This window comes from Balaenoptera ricei, chromosome X (genome assembly GCF_028023285.1).
Source record: "Balaenoptera ricei isolate mBalRic1 chromosome X, mBalRic1.hap2, whole genome shotgun sequence".
NCBI lineage: Eukaryota > Metazoa > Chordata > Mammalia > Artiodactyla > Balaenopteridae > Balaenoptera > Balaenoptera ricei.
In genome coordinates, this window is record NC_082660.1 from 96,167,804 (window position 1) to 96,187,541 (window position 19,738).

At 44.7% G+C, this 19,738-nt stretch overlaps 1 protein-coding gene across 2 annotated transcripts; it reads left to right on the forward strand.

Annotated features, from left to right (window-relative positions):
- Positions 1 to 6,137: 6,137 nt before the first annotated feature.
- On the forward strand, positions 6,138 to 12,724 carry LOC132357744 (cancer/testis antigen family 47 member C1-like). Of its 2 annotated transcripts, none has more exons than XM_059911461.1 (5): positions 6,138 to 6,750; positions 8,845 to 8,958; positions 9,274 to 9,603; positions 10,470 to 10,689; positions 12,356 to 12,724. In XM_059911461.1, the coding sequence occupies exons 1-5, from the start codon at positions 6,504 to 6,506 to the stop codon at positions 12,363 to 12,365; spliced, it is 921 nt and encodes a 306-aa protein (XP_059767444.1). In that variant the 5' UTR covers positions 6,138 to 6,503; the 3' UTR covers positions 12,366 to 12,724. The 2 variants fall into 2 exon arrangements, with proteins under 2 accessions (XP_059767444.1, XP_059767443.1); XM_059911460.1 differs by lacking the exon at positions 12,356 to 12,724 and adding an exon at positions 12,003 to 12,215.
- The last annotated feature ends 7,014 nt before the right edge of the window (positions 12,725 to 19,738 follow it).

Sequence of the window (19,738 nt, forward strand, 5' to 3'; positions counted from 1 at the left end):
GTTGAGAGTTTTTATCATGGAAGTGTGTTGAATTATGCTAAAGGCTTTGTAAATGTCTCTTAAGATGATCATGAGGTTTTGTCTGGTATACTGTTAGATGTATTACACTGTGATTTCTTTTTTTAATATAAATTTATTTATTTATTTTTATTTTTGTCCATGTTTGGTCTTCGTTGCTGCTTGCGGGCTTCCTCTAGTTGCGACGGGCAGGGGCTACTCTTCGTTGCAGTACGTGGGCTTCTCATTGCAGTGGCTTCTCTTGTTGTGGCACACAGGCTCTAGGCATGCGGGCTTCAGTAGCTGTGGCACGCAGGCTCAGTAGTTGTGGCTCGAGGGCTCTAGAGCACAGGCTCAGTTGTTGTGGTGCAGGGGCTTAGTTGCTCTGCACTATGTGGGATCTTCCCGGATCAGGGCTCGGACCCGTGTCCCCTGCATTGGCAGGTGGATTCTTAACCACTGCTGCTCCAGAGAAGTCCCTACTCTGTGATTTCTTCATGTTAAACCAACATTATATTCCTGGGATAAAAATCCTTTGGTCATGGCATACAATCTTTGTGTATGTTATTGGACTGGTACAGGCATTATGCCCAAGGAGTCTTGGTCTTTTGCAGGGAGAGTCCAAAACAGGTTCAGTCAGGCAAGAAACTCATACAATATGGAAGACTCTCTTCTATCATTATGCAAAATCATGCATGAAGTGAATCTTTTTTAAGAATGAGGAGAAAGTTCATAATGAAAAACGATAACAACTACCATGAACAAAAATTACAAAATATCACACACGCACACACACAATGCCACATATATCATGATTCCATTTATATGAAATGTCCAGATTAGGCAAATCCATAGTGGCAGAAAGGAGATTAGTGGTTGCCAGTGTTTGAGGATAGCAGAGAATGGGGTGTGAGTGCTTACTGGGTATAGGGTTTCTTTTTGAGTTGATGAAAATGCTCTGAAACTAGATAGGGGTGATGGTTGCACAGCATCGTGAATGTACTAAAATAACTGATTTGTACGTTTTATTTTATTTTTAAAACTTTTATTTAATTTGTACATTTTAAAGTGACTAAAATCATTAATTTTATGTTATTTTATTTTCACTTTAGTTTAAAAATAAGAAAGAAAGAAACGTGCAACCCGGTCAACAGAGAAGAGGCTTCTTGTAAAAAAAATGCCTGACTTGGGACGGAAAGGATGATTAGGGCTTAGAAAGTCAATGGGGGCCGAAGCTGTGCATGAGATCTAGTTAGGCGAATGTCCATTAGAAGAAAGAGAACATAGCATATTAGAAGGATTAAAAGATGATCTGTGCAGCTACAGCAGTGAGCATGGAATGTGTTCATTTTGTGATGTATCCAGACATTAATTTGCACTTACTCTGTGCCAAGCTCTACATCAAGTAGGCCCTTGTAAAGTATTAGCTCATTAAATCTGTACAGCAATCCGATGAGGTTGGGACTATTTTTCACCTCATTTACAGAGGGAGAAATAATTGAGAATTATTATATAAGACAGGACTTGAGATATTAAGTCTTGAGCCCAAGATCTCACAGCCTGTAAGTGAGCTGGAACTTTTATCCAGGGAGTGTGGTTTGAGAGCTCACACTCTTAACGGCCACAGCTGCCCAAAGACACCACGTCCTGCCTCTGCAGGGCAGCTCATCTCATGAGTTTAAAGACACAGGGGATTGGAAAGTGTTTCTGTGTAGAGTTTATGTTTACAGTTTGCCTAAAGTTCAACCGAAATAATCTTTACCCATCCACTCACACACACCCACTCAGCCCTCCAGATATGTTTCTGAGTCATAGAAGGTTTTTGCCTCTACACAGTGTTTACACAGATTTTACCTTTAGATCTCCCAATTCTTCCAAAATCTTAAGGTGATTTTGAAATCCTTCAGGTATAAAAACTGCCTCACCTAAGAGTGATGTTCCCTCTGGGGCTCGGGCAGAGGGGTTGAGTGTGCCTGAGGCTGAAATATTAAACAAACATATGGGGAAGGAAGCTTTTTTCCTAATCTCTGAGTTTCCTAGGTGGCCATGTGAGAAAGAAGAGAAGTCATTATGTACATGAACTTTTCTACATCAAAATGAATGATATATGTAAATTTCATTAAAATCTGTCAGTGGTTCACTATTTACTATATAAACATAAGTACACCTCCTAACAAAGGTCTTAAATTTTCTTCTTGTGTTTTTGGAAGTGGGTGTTGCTGATGTTATAGTCACTTGTGTGTTTACTTTGTCTCAGAAGGCATACTGTTTGCATTCTTTGTCAGGATATATGTGCTATAAGAGGAAGTAGATGCGAGGTAAGTAAAAGTTGTTTAATATCTGAGCTCAAAATTCTATTACCTGTTCTAAGTTTCTGGGTCTCTGCCAACCCTGTTTTGCCTTTCCAGCTGGCTCACTATTAAGCTGTGCCTGTAGAGATTTCCTGAGAGAGACAGGAAGTCTGAAGGAAGGAGAATCTACTATGTCTTGTCTCAGTTCCTTTTCCTCTCTGTATCACCCCCCTAAAGGCAAGAATACTCTTTCAAATGAATTTTTTTTAATTTATTTATTTTGTTATTATTTATTTATTATTTTTGGCTGTGTTGGGTCTTCGTTGCTGTGTGCAGTCTTTCTCTAGTTGCGGTGAGCGGGGACTACTCTTCATTGTAGTGCGCGGGCTTCTCATTGCGGTGGCTTCCCTTGTTGCGGAGCACGGGCTCTAGATGCACGGGCTTCAGTAGTTGTAGCATGTGTGCTCAGTAGTTGTGGCTCACAGACTCTAGAGCGCAGGCTCAGTAGTTGTGGCACATGGGCTTAGTTGCTCTGCAGCATGTGGGATCTTTCCGGACCAGGGCTAGAACCCATGTCCCCTGCATTGGCAGGTGGATTCTTAACTACTGCACCATCAGGGAAGCCCTCAGATAAATTTTTAAGAAGGCTTCTTTTATATGTCTTTTATATGAATATATGATATTTTCTTTATCCTTTCATCTTCCCACAAACACATAGGTTGTCTCCATTCCTCGGCTATTGTGAATACTGCTGCAATGAGGATAAGAGAGCAGAGCAGAAATCACGTCCTTTGGATCAGTTTTCAGGAGTGGGATTGCTGGGTGATCTGATACTTCTATTTTCAATTTTTTGAGGAAACTCCATACAGTTGTCCATAGTGGCTGCACCATTTTACTTTCCCACCAACAGGGCACGAGGGTTCCCTTTTTACCACACACTTGCCAACACTTGCTATCTCTTGTCCTTTTGGTAATAGCCATTCTACTCGGTGTGATGTCTTAACTACAGCTTTGATTTGCATTTCTCTGATGGTTAGTGATGTTGAACACCTTTTCATATACCTATTAGCCAGTTGTATATCTTCTTTGGAAAAATGTATATTCGGACGGTGTGCCCTTTTATTAATTATTTGCTGGGGTTTTTTTTGTTTTTTGTTTTTTGTTTTGCTGTTGAGTTGCTTGAATTCCTTATATATTTTTAATATTAACCCCTCAACAGATACATGATTTGCAAATATTTTCTTCTGCTTCATAGGTAAGTTGCCTTTTCATTTTGTTGATTGTTTCTTTTGCTGTGCAGAAGCTTCTTAGTTTGATGTAGTCCACTTGTTTATTTTTGTTTTTGTTGCCTTTGTTTTGGTGTCAATTCAAAAAAAATCATTGCCATAAACTATGTCAAGGAGCTTACCCCCTGTGTGTTCTTCTAGGAGTTTTACAGTTTCAGGCCTTACGTTTAAGTCCATTTTGAGTTCATTTTGGGGTATGGTGTAAGATAAGGGTCCAATATAATTTTTTTGCACATGGATATCCAGTTTTCCCAACACCATTCATTAAAAAGACTATCCTGTCCTCATTGTGTGTTCTTGGAGTTCTTGTCAAACAGTTGACCATATATGTGTGGGTTTATTCCTGGGCTCTATATTTTGTTCCACTGGTCTATGTATATATCTGTTCTTATGCCAGTACCATGCTGTTTTGATTACTATACCATTGTAAAATAATGAAATCAGGAAGCACGATGCCTCCAGGTTTAGGTTTGTTATTTGGGGGGTGGTTCATCAAAGGGTACAAATGATCAGTTATAAGATAAACACATTCTAGGGATCTAATGTACAGCATACTGATTATAATTTAAAATATTGTAAGGTATACTGGAGACGTGCTGAGAGAGTAGATCTTAGTTTTATCCCACACACCACCCCAAAAATACCTTTAGCTATGTGAGGTGATAGATTTATTAATTAGTTTGACTGTGGTAATCATTTCACAATGTATAAATACAGCAAGCACCACATTGTTCACCTTAAATATACAAATATTATTTGTAAATTACACTTCCATAAAGTTGGAAGGGATAGGAGGAAAGTGTGTTCTGTTCACATGGAAAAAATTAATTAATATAAACTGTCAGAGGTAACGCACAGGATTTGGGTTACTAGAAAAATACATTTTAAGTCAACTGTCTCCAAAAAACTCAATGAGCAAAATTAAACAATGATCAAAGAACTAGGAAACAATGAGAAAGATGTATCACAAAGAGATAGAAATTATAAGTAGGGACAAAATAAAAGTTCTTCAGCTGAAAAGCACAGTAAGTGAAATGAAAAATTAATAAAAGATGTCCAACAGGAAATTTGACCGGGAGAAAAAGAATCAGCGAATTTTAAAAGGTTAGTTGAAATATCCAGTCTCTGGAAAGGAAAAGAGGAGCAGAAAAGCAAAGAATGAAGAATAATGAGCAAAGCCTATGAGACTTATGTGCATCAGCAAGCTTATCAATGTACACATAATGACACTTGCAGAAGCAGAGGAGAGAGAGAAAAGGGCAGGAAATCATTGAAGAAATGATGCCTGAAAACCTCCAAAACTGGGGGAAAGACATGAATCTACACACCTGATAAGTTCCACAAACTCCAAGCAGGATAAAATCAGACATCCCCACCTAGGCACATCATGATCAAATTATCAAAAGTCAAAGACAAAGGGTGAACCTTGAAAACAGCAATAGAAACAACTCCTCACCTACAAGTAATCCTCGGTGAGATTTGTGCCCATTTCTCTACAGAAACCATAAAGGACAGGTGGAATTGGAATGACATATTAAAAGCATAGAACAAATGAACAAAAATACACTTTCAACCAAGAATTCTATATGTGGGGAAAATGAAGGGGAGATAAAGGCATTCCAAGACAAGCAAAAACTAAAAGAGTACATAGCTAGTAAGCTTGCCCTACCGAAAGTACTAAAAGTAGTCCTTCAGGCTGAATTGAAACAATGCTGGGCACTTATTTGAAGCAATATGAAGAAATAAACCACAAAGGCCAAGGTAACTACACAGGTAAATGCAAAAGCCAGTATTGCTGCACTTGTGGTTTGTAGCTGCACTTTTGGTTTGCTGCTCTTTTTGTTCTCATATATGATTGAAAATACAAATGTATAAAGCATTAACTATAAATCTCTGTTAATGGGCACCAAATATATAAACATGTCATGTGTCACCATAATTAAATAAAGAAATGTGGCAGAGCTGGGGAAAAGCAGAGTTTTTGAATATTATTGAAACTATCCCTGTATTAATACAAACTTGATTATTATGAAGTTAAGGTATTAATTGTAACTCCCAGTGTAACCACCAACACTGCCCCCACAAAAAGCTCCAGAACTAAAATAGACACTTAAAAAAGTAAAGAAAAAAGAGTGATAAAGAATCACTTTCGGGGGCTTCCCTGGTGGCACAGTGGTTGAGAATCTGCCTGCCAATGCAGGGGACACGGATTCGAGCCCTGGTCTGGGAAGATCCCACATGCCGCGGAGCAATTAGGCCCATGAGACACAATTACTGAGCCTGCACGTCTGGAGCCTGTGTCCCGCAACAAGAGAGGCCATGATAATGAGAGGCCCGTGCACCGCGGTGAAGAGTGGCCCCCACTTGCCACAACTAGAGAAAGCCCTCGCACAGAAACGAAAACCCAACACAGCCATAAATAAATTAATTAATTAATTAAATAAACCCAAAGTTTAAAAAAAAAAGTAAGCTGAAATATTTTTTTAAAAAAAAGAATCACTTTGTACACTAGAAAAATGAAGTTAATAACAGAAAAATACAGTAATTGAGGGGTGAAGGAACAAAAAAAGGCTGACATGTGGAAAATAAATAGGAAAAGGTCAGGAAAAGTCTTTCCCTGTCAGTAATCAATACAATAACCATAGATAAAACTGTTCAACGAAAAGACAGCACAAGTGAGTGAACTTCAGGCAGTCACCTTAGCGCTGGATGCTCTGGCCAACAGTTAGCCCCGTCTGCACATTTTCATAGACAATCAGGCCATTGTCGTCGGTCTGGCTGTCTGGTCCGGCCCATGGCAGCAACGACGTTTCCTTGTGTAAAACTGTCCTGTCCCCTTTGGGGTAAAGAGCCCTGGGAATCTCTTGGCCCGCAGACTCCCAACTTATAAATCCAGGTCACACGTGTCTCTATATATACTAAAGCCACTATGCAGGGCTTTGCCAAGACCCTCCTTCTTGGCTTTGGAGTTCCGGGCCTTATTGATGGTGACCGAGGCATGCATTTTACTTCTCAGGATACACAACGCTGGGCTCTTGAACGGCATTCAGTGGACCTTTTGCCTCCCTACCCGGCCTTAGGCTGCAGGACTCAGAGTTCCAGAGTGGCTTACTTCCACAAGTTCAAATTCCATTACACGAAAATGGCACGTTTCAGTCGCCAGTCACACGCCAGAGGTGAATTGTAGTATAGCGTCTGACTGCGTCCTTTGATGTTTGACTGCTGAGGGCTTTTAAACGTCAAGCCTCCCTCTTCCCCAATGCCCCACACTCTCTCCTTTGGCGCGGTTGTAGGGTGGAGGGGAGGAGGAGTGGGCGTCAAACTACACTAGCTACTGCCGGCACAAGGGAACTGTCATGCTGGCCCCATCCACTAATCACAGTAGAACTCCCAAAGCAATTTCTTCCTTTCCTGACTCTCTCAAGTCTTTTTTGGAGCAGCTTGAAAAGGCTACCCTGCTCTCCCCCCAGAAGCCTCCTCATGTAAGGAATACACTTTGCATCGCGTCTCGGTAGTGTGTGTGTGTGTGTGTGTGTGTGTGTGTGTGTGTGTGTGTGTGTGGTGTCACCAGTCTTGATTGACCTTTGAACCCAACTTGGGGTAGGGGTCCATACTGACTCAGGGTGGCAACAACAGCTCTTCTCGCCAACCTTCCCAGGAGCGCAGTGCAGAATGTGTGCTTCCCATCCGTGAAACGTTAGGGTCTGTCAAATTAGATGTCCTGGATCCCAAGGCGGTGTGCTTACTGGAAGTAAGGGACATAGCTTATGTTCTCCTGAACGTGAAGTTACAGCTAACACCCACTCTTGCTTCTGTGCCCAGCGACAATAGTAAGTGGGATTAGCATAAAATAGTTGCCGATTTCTTCCTCGTTTTAAGCATTCGTTACCCTTGACCACTCGGCTAAGTGGGGCTGAGTACAACAAAAAGTCTCGGACTGTTGACCGAGAAATCATTCTAGGAAGCCTGTCCTGTTAACGTGTGCCATGCTGTATTAGTCTGCTCAGGCTGCCCTAATAAAATGCCATAGGCTGGGCGGCTTAAACAAGACATTGGTTTATTTCCTACAGTTCTGGAGGCTAGGAAGCCCAAGGTCAGGGTGCCAGCATGGTGGAGTTCTTGGTGAGGGCCCTCGTTTTGGCTTGAAGATAGCCGCCTTCTTCCTGTGGCTTCACGTTGGGGTGGTGGGCGGAGAGCACCATCTATGGTCTCTTCCTGTAAGGGCAGTGATCCCAACGTGTGGACCGCAGCCTCCTGACCTTACCGAAACTGAATGACCTACCAAAGACCCGGTCTCCAAATACCATCTCCTGGGGGCGGGGTGGGGTGGGGGACGGGCTTCATCGTATGAATTGGGGAGGCAGGGGATGTACACAATCCAGTGCAGAGCAGGTGCTCAGCCCAGTCTTTTTTTTTTTTTTTTTTCAGCCCAGTCTTTAAAAGAAGTATCTCTCTCTGTCTCTGTCTCTGTCTCTGTCTCTGTGTCTCTCTCTTCCCTCTCTCTCTCTGTCTTCATTTCTTGGCGGCTGGAAGTGAATTGGGGAGCCCTGATGAAACACTGTCCGGCTCCTGTCTTTACTGCTTTCTCTCCACTCTCCATTCTCACTGCATCCATATCGACTTTGTATGTCCTTTTCTAAGTAGCTTTAACCGCATTAAAACCTCCAAATTCTCTTGCTCTCTCTTGTGGGAGGTTTTAAGCGTTGCTGAGATTTGATCTATACACCTTCTCTCTCTCTCGTTTTTGAACTAAGTGTGTCTCAGTCAGCGTGAGCTGCCCCAGGGTGGCAATTGGGGAACACATGCAGGTTCCCATACCCCAGGGCGCCGCCCTATAGGGACACTGTAGCTTTGCTCTTGCAGTGGTGGAATGAAAAGGAAGGGATTCCTGTGGGCTCACGGAGGCTCAGGGTGAGCTGGGCCTTTAAGGCTTCCAGGGAAGCTGAAGACCTTGGTCACTCATTGGACGGCGGTGCTGTCAATCCTTGGCTGCTGGCAAATGAGCTTAGAGCCGGCGCTGGAGGAAGTGGCCCTTGGTTGACCCTTCCAAGGTCCGCCTCCCGTCGCCAGCCAGTCAGGCTCTTTCCCGCCCTGTGCGCAGCGGCCTCGGCGCAGTCTCGGTGGGGCGCTCCACAGGCCGGCGGTCTGCCCTTCCCGTGGCGGGGCCCCCAGAGGCATCTTCGCAGACTCTTGTCCCCTGTGCAGCCGGCTTCTCTGCAGCCCCCACCCCGTGCCGGAGGCCCCGCTGCCAACAGCGTCCCCTCCCTCAGCGATACTCAGCCCGGCGGCCGCCATCTTCCCCGCGATCTTCACTGCAGCCCGATCCCGTGTGTGGCGCGTCCGTCCTGCCATGTCTGCCACAGAGGAGCGAGGGCCGATCCCAGGTGGCCAGGCCGGAGCTGGTGGCGGGGCGGGTGGCGACCCCAGTCCCCTCGGGGTCCGCGCATCCCCTTCGGGAGGGATGGATGGAGCCGAGGGGGCCGCGGCCCTTCTGGCCTCCCTGGGGCTCTCCAGAGCCCTTCACGGGGAGGATGGTGGGCAGGAGGCCGCCCAGGCCGCAGTGGAAGAAGACTGGGATGTAGAGCTGGTTGAGGAGGAGGAGGAGGAGGAGGAGGAGGTGGAGGAGGTGGAGGAGGAGGAGGAGGAGGAGGAGACGGAGGAGGAGGAGGAGGAGGAGGAGGAGGAAATTTTTGAATTAGAGATCGAGGACCAGGAGGAGGATGAGTACCAGTCAGAAGAGGGAGACGAAACTGAGGAAGAGGTCGAGGAGGAGGAAGAGACACAAGAGGAGGACGAGAATGGGCACGAGGGCGCGGGAGTGGTCGCGGGCCACGGGCCCCCCATGGCGCAGTTTCAGTCCCTGTTCCGGGATCCGGTCCATTGCCGTGTGCACCACAGCCACTACAACTACCGTGTCCTGGTCGGGCCCCACGCCGGCCGCGTGATGGTCAGGCGCCGCTCCCGACGGCTCTCGGACCCTGCAGAGGATGCCGCGCCTCCTCAGGAGCAGGAAGACCTGGGAGAGGCAGGTGAGGTCTGGCGGGGCGAGTACCAGGCAGAGGGCACCCCGCCCTGGGAGCCGCAGGAACCTGCAGAGGGGGCGGCATCCCAGAAGGCAGAGGAACCCGCGGCGGCGGCCGAGTTCTGGGCGGGCGAGGTCCTGGCTGATGCCTCCGAGTCCTGGGAGGCTGGGGCGTGTGGACCTGACGACGGGGCCGAGGCTGGCGAGGGGCGGCCCAGTCCCCAGGCCCTTGCAGCCCCTGCTGGGGCATCGGCCTGAAAGGCAGGCCGCGCTCAGCGCTGGCCTCTGGCGGTTAAGCAGCGGGTCAAAGCTCTCAAAAACCTTCAGGCACGATATGCACAAGTAGAAGCCCAATTCTCTAAAGACCTTTATGATCTTGAGAAAAAGTATGCTGCTGTCTACCAACCTAGGGGCGAACAAATGGCACGCCTCACTTTTGGTTGACGGGCTTCTAAAAATGTAAAGATTCTCAGTAGGATGACCTGAGAAAATGATGAAAGGTCACAGGGGCACTTTTCAGTGGTTGAGGAATCAGTGAGCTTCGCGGTAGAACTTGTCTTTAAATCGGGTGAACATTTTCCAGTGACGTTCTGGCAGAAACATACAAAAATGCTCTGAGAATCAAATGGTTTCGATCCCTTCTCCAAAGGGCCAGAAATAATCAGCAGCACAGTGTGTGAGATCTACTGGAAGGAGGGGAAAAATGTTGTGAAAACTGTCAAGCAGCAGAAGTGTGAGGCCCATGGAAGTGTTGTATCAACCAGTAGGAACATGGCCAGCTCTTCTTTTTATTTATTTATTTATTTATTTATGTATGTATGTATGTATGTATGTATGTATGTATGTATGTTTTGACATATTTCTCTTCTCCAGAACCTCCTGAGGGCAGAGAACTAGATTCTGCTGCTGATTTTAAATCGGGAAATGTTTCCCACCACCTTGTGATGCCAAAGTCCGTATCATTCGACACTAAAGAAGAGAGTGCACATCAGTATGAAAATGCTGAGGAAGAGAAAGAGGATGGAAAGGAAAAAGCAGAAGAAGGACCCAAAGTGGGTACGGTCTCAGCAGAGGGCAGCTCTGGAGAATACAGGTATTATTGTATAGTGCAACCATTCCTGACATATACCTGTTACTAACAGCTTTATGTTTTGTTTTGTTTTGTTTACATACTTAATTTATTTTTGGTTTATTTTTTTAACATCTTTATTGGAGTATAATTGCTTTACAGTGGTGTGTTAGTTTCTGCTTTATAACAAAGTCAATCAGCTCTACGTATACCTATATCCCCATATCTCCTCCCTCTTGCGTCTCCCTCCCATCCTCCCTATCCCACCCCTCTAGGTGGTCACAGAGCTCCGAGCTGATCTCCCTGTGCTATGCAGCTGCTTCCCACTAGCTATCTATCGTGTTTTAAATTTTTTTTGTAAAGTAAATAAGAAAAAATTGTTGAAATTTAGTTTTGGAAAAACAGTTTAATGTTACTAATGGACTTGCATTCTAGATGATATAGAAGGAAGTGTGTTCTGAAAAGTATTTCATTTGCAGCCGCAAGTCCTTTGTCCTGTAGCTTTAAGACTACTACAGATGGGAAATTTATCAGACCTGGAAATAGAGACCTATGTGTTTTTAGAGGTCTAAAACGTAGAGACCTATATTTTTAGAGAATGGTCACCAGAAGAAGCAGCTAAAGCGAGTAAGCTGTGCACTAGCGGTACCTTCATCCCCTGGCCACAGAAATGGAGTCTCTTGGAATAACAATGCCTTTGAGAAGGTGACTCCTTACAAAGTAGTAAAACGTTAAGGATTTCACATAAGACTGCATTTCATGAGTAGTTCACAAATATTAGTTCAATTTAGATTTTTTATTCAAAAGAAGAGAAAATTAGCCATAGTAAGATTATTGGCTATCCCTGAGTCGGTAATTCAATCTTAGTTTCTCCTTCCTCTACCCATTCATCTTTTCCTTTCTCTGTCTCATCTCTCTCTCTCTCTCAGTATCACGCTCTTTCTTTCTCCCTTTCTTAATTTTCACACCTGTGGGTGTTTGATAACAGCCTCATTCCATTCTCATTTTACAGATACGGAAACTGAAGGTCTGGGATTATAAGGGATTTATGATTTGTGTAAGGAGCATAGGCTCTTAAGGTGGAAAGACATTTAGATGGCAGAGTGGCCTCTCAAGAAAAAAATCTAGCATTTATAGTGGTGGGCAAGAGAGAGATGAGGTTGGTGTGATGAAATGATGTGCACCCTGACAACCAAGGCTCTGGGTTACAAGAAGAAAACATCTTGTTCTCTCCTTGGAGAGCCAACAGATGTACATAGTATCGACTCATATTTAGAAAGTCCCTGCTGCATGTTATTGGTGTACAATTGTTAATTGACTCTTATCCCATCCTACAGTTGGAAGGCATAAAAAGAAGTGGACGGCGAAAGAAGAGATGAATTTGTTGTTCACGGATATTCTAGTTTTCATTAGCCCACAATGCAAATTTTGTTCCAAAGTTCAGCATCCCAAAATGATATTAACTGACATCTGACTTTATTCTGACCTTTTACAGATAAATTTGATAGTATTGTTCACATTGAAAATAAAAGCTTGTTTGACATGAATAAGCTGCAGATTTTTTTTTTTTAACCTAAATAACACTGACTCCAACGTATCTTTGTTCTATTTCTTTCGGCCCACCTTACTGTCATTGAAAGGGATTTCTTTCAACTATTTGGTAAGCCTGTTTCAAATCCTTTTATTGCAGCCTCAAATAAATTAAAATATTAGATTATAAACAAGTTGTGTGACGAGAGAGATGGTGGCCCAGCCTCTAGTACGTGTTATTGAGAGGACCTGACGGACGACCTCGCTTGCCTGGAGACCAGATGGCGCTATTGGCCTGCCATGGAGCAGCAGCAGCAGCAGCTGGGAACTTGTTTGAAATGCAAATTCTCAGACCCTGCTCCAGACCTACTGAATTGGATATTCTGAAGGTAGGCTGCTAGCCATCGGGTTTTACAAGTCCTCCAAGTGCTACTGAAGCACACTAAAGTTTGAGAACCACTGCTTTAGAGCAATGGGGGAAACGTTTAAGTACACCTACGGTAGGACCAGCCTTAATTCACTGACTTGGTACTGTTGCAGGTAAACTGAACAGGATGGTAAGATCTGGACTGAGGAAGACACTAGAATTCTCAGGGGCCTGAGACACAGAGAGCTCCCGGAGGGATGTGTTACTTTCCTAGGGTTACCGTAGCAAATTACCACAAAGCAGGTGGCTTAAAACAACCGAAACTTATTCTCTGACAGTTCTGGAGGCCAGAAGTCTGAGGTCAAAGTGTCGGCAGGGTTGCTTCCTTCTGGAGGCTCGGAGGGAGAATCTGTTCCATGCCTCTCTCCTAGTTTCTGGTGGCTGCTGTCAATCCTTGGCATCACTCGGCTTGTAAACGCATGATTCCAATTTCTTTCTTCACCTTTACATAGTGTTTCCCCCTGTGTCTCTGTTTCTGTGTTCTTTCTCTTCTTATGAGGACGCCAGTCATACTGGATTAAGGGCCCGCCCTAATCCAGTGTGACCTCATCTGATCTTTATTACACCTGCGAATACCCGATTTCCAAATAAGGTCACATTTACAGGTTCCGCGGGTCAAGACTTCAACATATCTTTTGCGGGGACACAGTTCAGCTTATAACAAGGGGCAAGGATTCAGTAGTGGAAGGGAGAAAAAGATGAAGGAGAAACCTAGTTCCAAAAGGATAAAAGCATTATGATACCATGCACGTATGAAGTTTAAAGACATGCAAAAGTGATTAGACTGATTATAGATACATGTATTTGTAGTAAAAGGCATACATAGGAGTAATGCATACATATGTAGTATGCAGAAAGGTGTGTATGAGAACAATAAACTTATTTAAGACAGTGGTTAAATGTATGGAAAGAGAGGGAGAATTCAATTGGGGAGAGGTACACTGGGTTTCAGTTTCATTTGTAAGCTTACGTTTCTTAAGACGGCTGATGGTTGCATGGGTGTAGCGTTCTCTGTACCTTTGTCGAGGTCTGAAATATGTCCTAATTTAAAGAAAATTAAAGGAGGAAATGGGCCTAATATCTGGAACTTCTTTAAGGGAAAAAGGTGAAGTGGTACTTGAGCAGAGCAGAGGACCATAGAAGGGGAGAACCAGGGGTCTGAGGGTAGAAGGCCTTATTTCTATCTTTAGTTAAGGCTGCTTGAGAGCTTGCTAGTTAGCATCAATACCTTTTTCTATTTTCTATGCTAGTGCCTCACGTATCCTAGGGTAGATTAACATTATTTATTTACGTGTGTGTCTCCCCAGCTGCCTAACGTGTGAGCTTCTGAATTGTTTGGAACTTAAAGGCTTTTATTTATTTCTCTCTCCTAAAGCACTGTGTTTCCTTCTTCGTAGATGCTTGATAAAGGTCTGTTAAAGTGAAGTTAGTGTAAGGTATCCGCAACCCTTTCCCCTGTCACTGGGGTTGACATTTAAAAATGCATTATCCTGTAGTAACACAGGGTATTCCTTATGGCTAGAACAACAACAGAAAGCGGCACAAGGCCTTTTGTCACCATTGTTTAACGAAGGAACAGTCCAAGTAGAAATTTATCCATGTAGGGTCCCTCGAAAGGCCTCAAATTGGTTTGCTTCTGTATGGTTCATGCCTCGCCAGCAGGGTGTGTATGTGTGTATTTCTGTGTTAATACAGTTAATGTATTAACTATAGTTAATATTAAAGGCCTTTACCTGGGCTTAAGAATTTTCGGAGGTTCACTTTATTTATTTATTTATTTATTTATTTTATAATTATTTTTTGGCCACGTCGTGTGGCATGCAGGATATCAGATCCCCGACCAGGGTTCGAACCCGTGCCCCCTGCATTGGGAGCGCAGAGTCTTAAGCACTGGGCCGCCAGGGAAGTCCCGGGAGGTTCACTTTAGACAAACGCCTGCACACCTCTTTTTGAGATACGCCTTTTTTGGTGCATGCTGGGAGTCCGTGTCCCTGCCCCTTACCGAGCTCCAGTTCCCTAGGGCCCTGAATTTACTCCCCAGGTGGCCCCATGTCCCAAGCCCCAAGAGGCATGTGTGTTCCTCTTCACTGAGTCTGTGCTTCTGAGAGCTGAGTGGCACTGTCAGTGTTATACTCTCAGGACTGAGAGGTATCTACGAGGTGCTGGCTGTGTATACAGGGAACAGGACACGTGGGCTACGTTACCCACATGTATGCACCTGAAGCCTCTCATGTTGAGGGAGGAAGCTCAGGCTTGCTGCTCTGAGGGTCTGCTGTAGCTCTAACGTATCAGGCTTCTCTGAGTCTCTGAGAGACGGTCCTTAAATCAGGTCAGGGACGAATCCTGCATTTCCTGTTTCTCTGGGTGTTTGTGGGTTTTTCTGTGTCCACACGTATAAAATATGTTCTCAGTGAGTCCCTCAACCTTGAAAACTTTGTGCTCCTTGTAGGAAAAGACCTGTCTTGTCCCTCTCTGCCTCGTCCAGGAAAGGTTAGGATGTTCTGATATTTTCCTTGCTTATGGCTCCATCTTCTGAAAGGATCTGATCGAAAAAATCTCCTTTTATTCCACTACCTGAGAGGTGACCATTGGGAGAAAAACAGAGGGGTAGGGTGGGTGCCGGAGTTGGAAACAGTTTTCTGTACCAGTTAGGGATATTCTAATGACACTAAAGTTAATGATGAAGAATCACTTTTACTCTAAACCACCTATTTTCAGATGCTCATAACTCCAAGGAATACAAACGAGTACACGTTTACAAGTCTAACAGGGCAGGATTCTCAGACAATGGTGTTCTGGGAAATGTGGTATTATCAAGTCCTGTGAATCACATCATATAGTAGGATCTGTTTTGAGGCACAAAATGTACATTTCTTAGAAGTCTGAGCAATGAATTGTGTGTGTTTACAGATAAGGAATTGATATCATCACCAAATCTATGAAGAAAATGAGTTTAAAACGATTCTAAGAGGCACCTAAAAGTTGGCTCTTCCCTCTCTCTCTCTCTCTCTGTCTCTCTGTCTCATCCAATTAGTTATTTACTCTGCTGCCTTTCTCTCCATTTTCCTGCGTTATTTTAGACCGCATCACTTCCTGACAAATTATGAACTGGTTCATGTATACAGAAGATAATACAGCATATATGTAAGGTATATCATAATAATATAAAAACCTGTGTACCCACCACCAAGCTTGAGAACTAGAACACGGCTAATGCCTTGGAAGCCCACCTGTGCCCTTCCTGCGTCATCCCCTCATTCCTCCCCTGAGGTAACCACGATCCTGAACTTTGTTAATAATTCACTTATTTATACATTCACGGCAGAGGAATGTTCCTTTAAATAATGTTATTTCTTGTCCATTTTGGATTTTATGTGAGTGTAATTATACTCGATGTATTACTTGCCTTACTCTTTCTCCCCGCCCCCCCCCCCCCCAATTTTGTGTTTGTGAGATTTATCCATGTTGATGTGTGCAACTGTAGTAATCAGTTTTCATTGCCGTATAGTTATCCATCGTATGAAAATTCCACAGGGTGTCTATTTCCTGTTGATGGACATGTGGGTTGTTTCCAGTTTTATGCTTTTGCAAATTATCTTGCGACGAATTTTCTCACTCATATCCCCCTATGCCCACATGCAAGAGTTTCTGTAGTTTCTCAGTTGAGGGCAATTTTACGCACTGCCCCCTCCGCCCCAACCAGGGTGACATTTGATAACGTCTGGAAACATTTTGGTTGTCATAACTGAGGGTGTGCTACTGGCATCTAGTGGGTGGAGGCCAAGGATACTGCTAAACATCCTACAATGCACAGGACAGTCCTCTACAACCCAGAATTGTCTTTCCAAAATGTCAACAGCTGAGTAACCCTGATCTAGAGTATAGGCCTAGGCATGAAATTTCTGGGTCGTAGGGTCTGCCCAAGTTCAACCTTACTGGTAACACCAATTATCTTTCAAAACAGTTGTACTAGTTCATACTCCCAACAGCAGAGGATGAGATTTCTATTGGCTCCACATTCTTGCCAACTCTTAGTATCATTACCTTCATTACTTCTTGCCTGAACTTTGCCCTAGTCTCCTAACCTTCTCCTACCTCCATGTCTTTCCCCACAGATACATGCTTCATATACTTGCTAAGTTAACCTTCCTAAAACCCAACTCTGGCCATGCCAAATTCCTGTCAGAAAATTTTGATGACTCTACTGCATACACAATAAACTTGGCATGTAAGACGCACACAAAAGGGCCCACTAGCTCTGTAGACCTAGTAATACCAACTTATTAGGTGGTATTCAAATAAGCCGTGCCCTTTCTCTGCTCTCTGCAGCATGTGTGTTGTTGAACACTTACCCTTTCTTAAGTCAGTTCTACATTCATTTCTAGGTCCATTAATTCAGCCAGTTATTAAATCTTTTAAATTTACTGAGTATTTGTCTTTCTCTGTCTCACTTGTTTCCCTTAACATAATACCCTGCAAGTCCATCCATGTTGCTGCCGATGGCAAAGTTCTTTTTTTATGGCTGATTAGTATTCGTTTGTATATATACACCACATCTTCTTTGTCCATTCATCTGTTGACGGACACAGATTGCTTCCATACGCTGGCAATTATAAATGACCATGCTATGAACATTGGGGTGCATGCATCTTTTTGAATTCGTGTTTTTCTTTTTTACAGATATATGCTCAGGAGTGGAATTGCTGGGTCGTATGGTAGATCTATTTTTAGTTTTCTGAGAAATATCCATACTGTTTTCCACAGTGGCTGCACCAATTTACAGTCCCACCAACAGTGTAGGATGGTTCCCTTTTCTCCACGTCCTCTCCAAAATTTGTTACGTGTGTCCTTTTGTGAGGTGATGTCTCATCGTGGTTTTGATTTGCATTTCCCCGACGATTAGTGATGTTGAACATGTGTGCATGTGCCCATTGGCCATCTGCGTTTCCCCAGAGACAGGAGTGGAGACTTCATTATTAAGGCTACAAGAAGCCATCATGGGGGTCTAATCTGGGATGTAATTTGTGTTTTAGAAATGTCACTCTGAAAGCAATGTGAAGAAAGGTCAGCGAGGAGGAAGAATGGAGTGCTCATTATAGGAGTGATTTATGTGAGAGATGCTGAAGTTCTAGACTAAGGTAGGGGTATTGAAAGCACATGAAGAAGTGTGTAGAACTGAAAGGCAACAGTTGATTGGCTATGGGTGATAACTGGATGTGGAGATACGGAAGGTGTTGTAAGCGTAGAAGAATAAGCGGTGGTAGATGTATTGACAACTTAGTATGCCTGAGTGTGATCAGGAAAAGAAGGAAAAGAGGAGAAACCCCAGGGAATTCCCTGGTGGTCCAGTGGTTAGGACTCGACAGTGGCCCGTGGCCCGGGTTCGATCCCTGTTCTGGGAACTACGATCCCAGCAAGCTGCGCGGCACGGCCAGGAAAAAAAAAAAAAAAAGAAACCCGAAACCAAATCAATGGTGACACGAGGGAGAGATAGAAGAGGGAGAGTGCAGATGGGCAAAAACCAGAGAGGCCAAGGAATAGGAGGGCTCAGTGAGATAAAAGAACACGTGTAGAGAGAGTAGAAGAATGAGAGAGCAGCATGGCTAGGCGCTTGCGGTCCAAGACTGGGATATTTTCATTTTAGAAGTGAGAGGTAGAGTAGTTTAGGGTAAAGAGTAAACCAAAGTGTGTCCCCACCCCTCCCCGCCCATATACACTGCAGATGCTTGGACAAAATGATCGGAAATGACCTTTTCATTTTTGACAAGCAAGTATTGTCTCTACGAGGATGCCTGAGTGACCAGAGACAAGGGGTGCAGGATTAAGAGCAGTAGGGCTGGGCTCAGCTGACCCACTGCTGTTGTGATGGTTAGTTATAGAGGGATCCCACATACGTAAGTATGTGGCTTAGTTCTATGTGGATCCGCCCCGTAAGTGAGAAGAAAGCACTTACTGCAATAGAAGGAAAAAGAGGGGGAAAGGAGAGGGGAAACGAAGGTGTGAAGATGCTCTGCTGGTGAAGAGAAGGGAGGAAATTAAGAGAAACATTTAAAAAACGTGTGATTCTAAAATGGTTGAAAAGAAAAAGTGGGGTGCTTGAGAAGGGGTCGAGGTGGGGTAAAGAGTTCAGTTTTTAGCTGTACAAAACACTCAGCCACCCCAGGAAGTTCCATGCAACTAAAGCTTTGCAATATGCTGGGCACAAGCAGTCCCAGCTCTTCTCACCAAATACTGAAGGAAAGGGGAAGGGGGAGAATGTTTGTTTGAATATTCTAGTTGACCAAGAGTGAACCTGAAATCCATTTTGATTTCAACACTCTTAAATGGCATGCCTCACGAGGTCCAGCGCTGGTGAATATGACTGAGGTTTATCTGTTCCTTGCCCATCTGGCTTATGTGCTCTGAAGAAGCCTCTTTCTGACCTTGCTTCATCAAGGTACCAAGATGGGAAGGACGAAGGGTAGTGAATGAGTGGAAGCATTTCCTCTTTCTCTGAGATATTTCTATTCTATGTGGCAATGTTCAGGGTAGCGGAAAGAAGAGAAGGCCTCTAGCAAAAATGTAAGGCTTTTTTCCCCCACATGCTGGGGCCAGAATGCTGGAGCATTACAGTGGCCTGCTCTCCAGGGGCTCACTGCCTTGAAGATCCGATACACTGACCGTTGCCTTCTTTTCCCCTTCAATGCTGTCAGCCAAGAACCCTCACTTCAACTGTGCATCCCTTAGCTATGGGAGGGGGGCTCCTGGAGCCCAATTTCTGTCCTGATGACGGGCCAGAGCCGGGCCACGACATGCACAGGTTGAACCTCCTCCTCCTCCTCCTCCGTCTCCTCCTCCTCCTCCTCCACCTCCTCCTCCTCCTCCTCCTCCTCAACCAGCTCTACATCCCAGTCTTCTTCCACTGCGGCCTGGGCGGCCTCCTGCCCACCATCCTCCCCGTGAAGGGCTCTGGAGAGCCCCAGGGAGGCCAGAAGGGCCGCGGCCCCCTCGGCTCCATCCATCCCTCCCGAAGGGGATGCGCGGACCCCGAGGGGACTGGGGTCGCCACCCGCCCCGCCACCAGCTCCGGCCTGGCCACCTGGGATCGGCCCTCGCTCCTCTGTGGCAGACATGGCA

Excerpts from the sequence above, each read along its gene's own strand:
- LOC132357744 (XM_059911460.1), top strand. The coding sequence starts at position 6,504 with ATGCAGGGCTTTGCCAAGACCCTCCTTCTTGGCTTTGGAGTTCCGGGC. Across the intron at positions 6,751-8,844 it reads TCGCCAGTCACACGCCAGAG|CGATACTCAGCCCGGCGGCC; the intron begins GTGAATTGTAGT and ends CCCCTCCCTCAG. Across the intron at positions 8,959-9,273 it reads GGAGCGAGGGCCGATCCCAG|AGATCGAGGACCAGGAGGAG; the intron begins GTGGCCAGGCCG and ends TTTTTGAATTAG.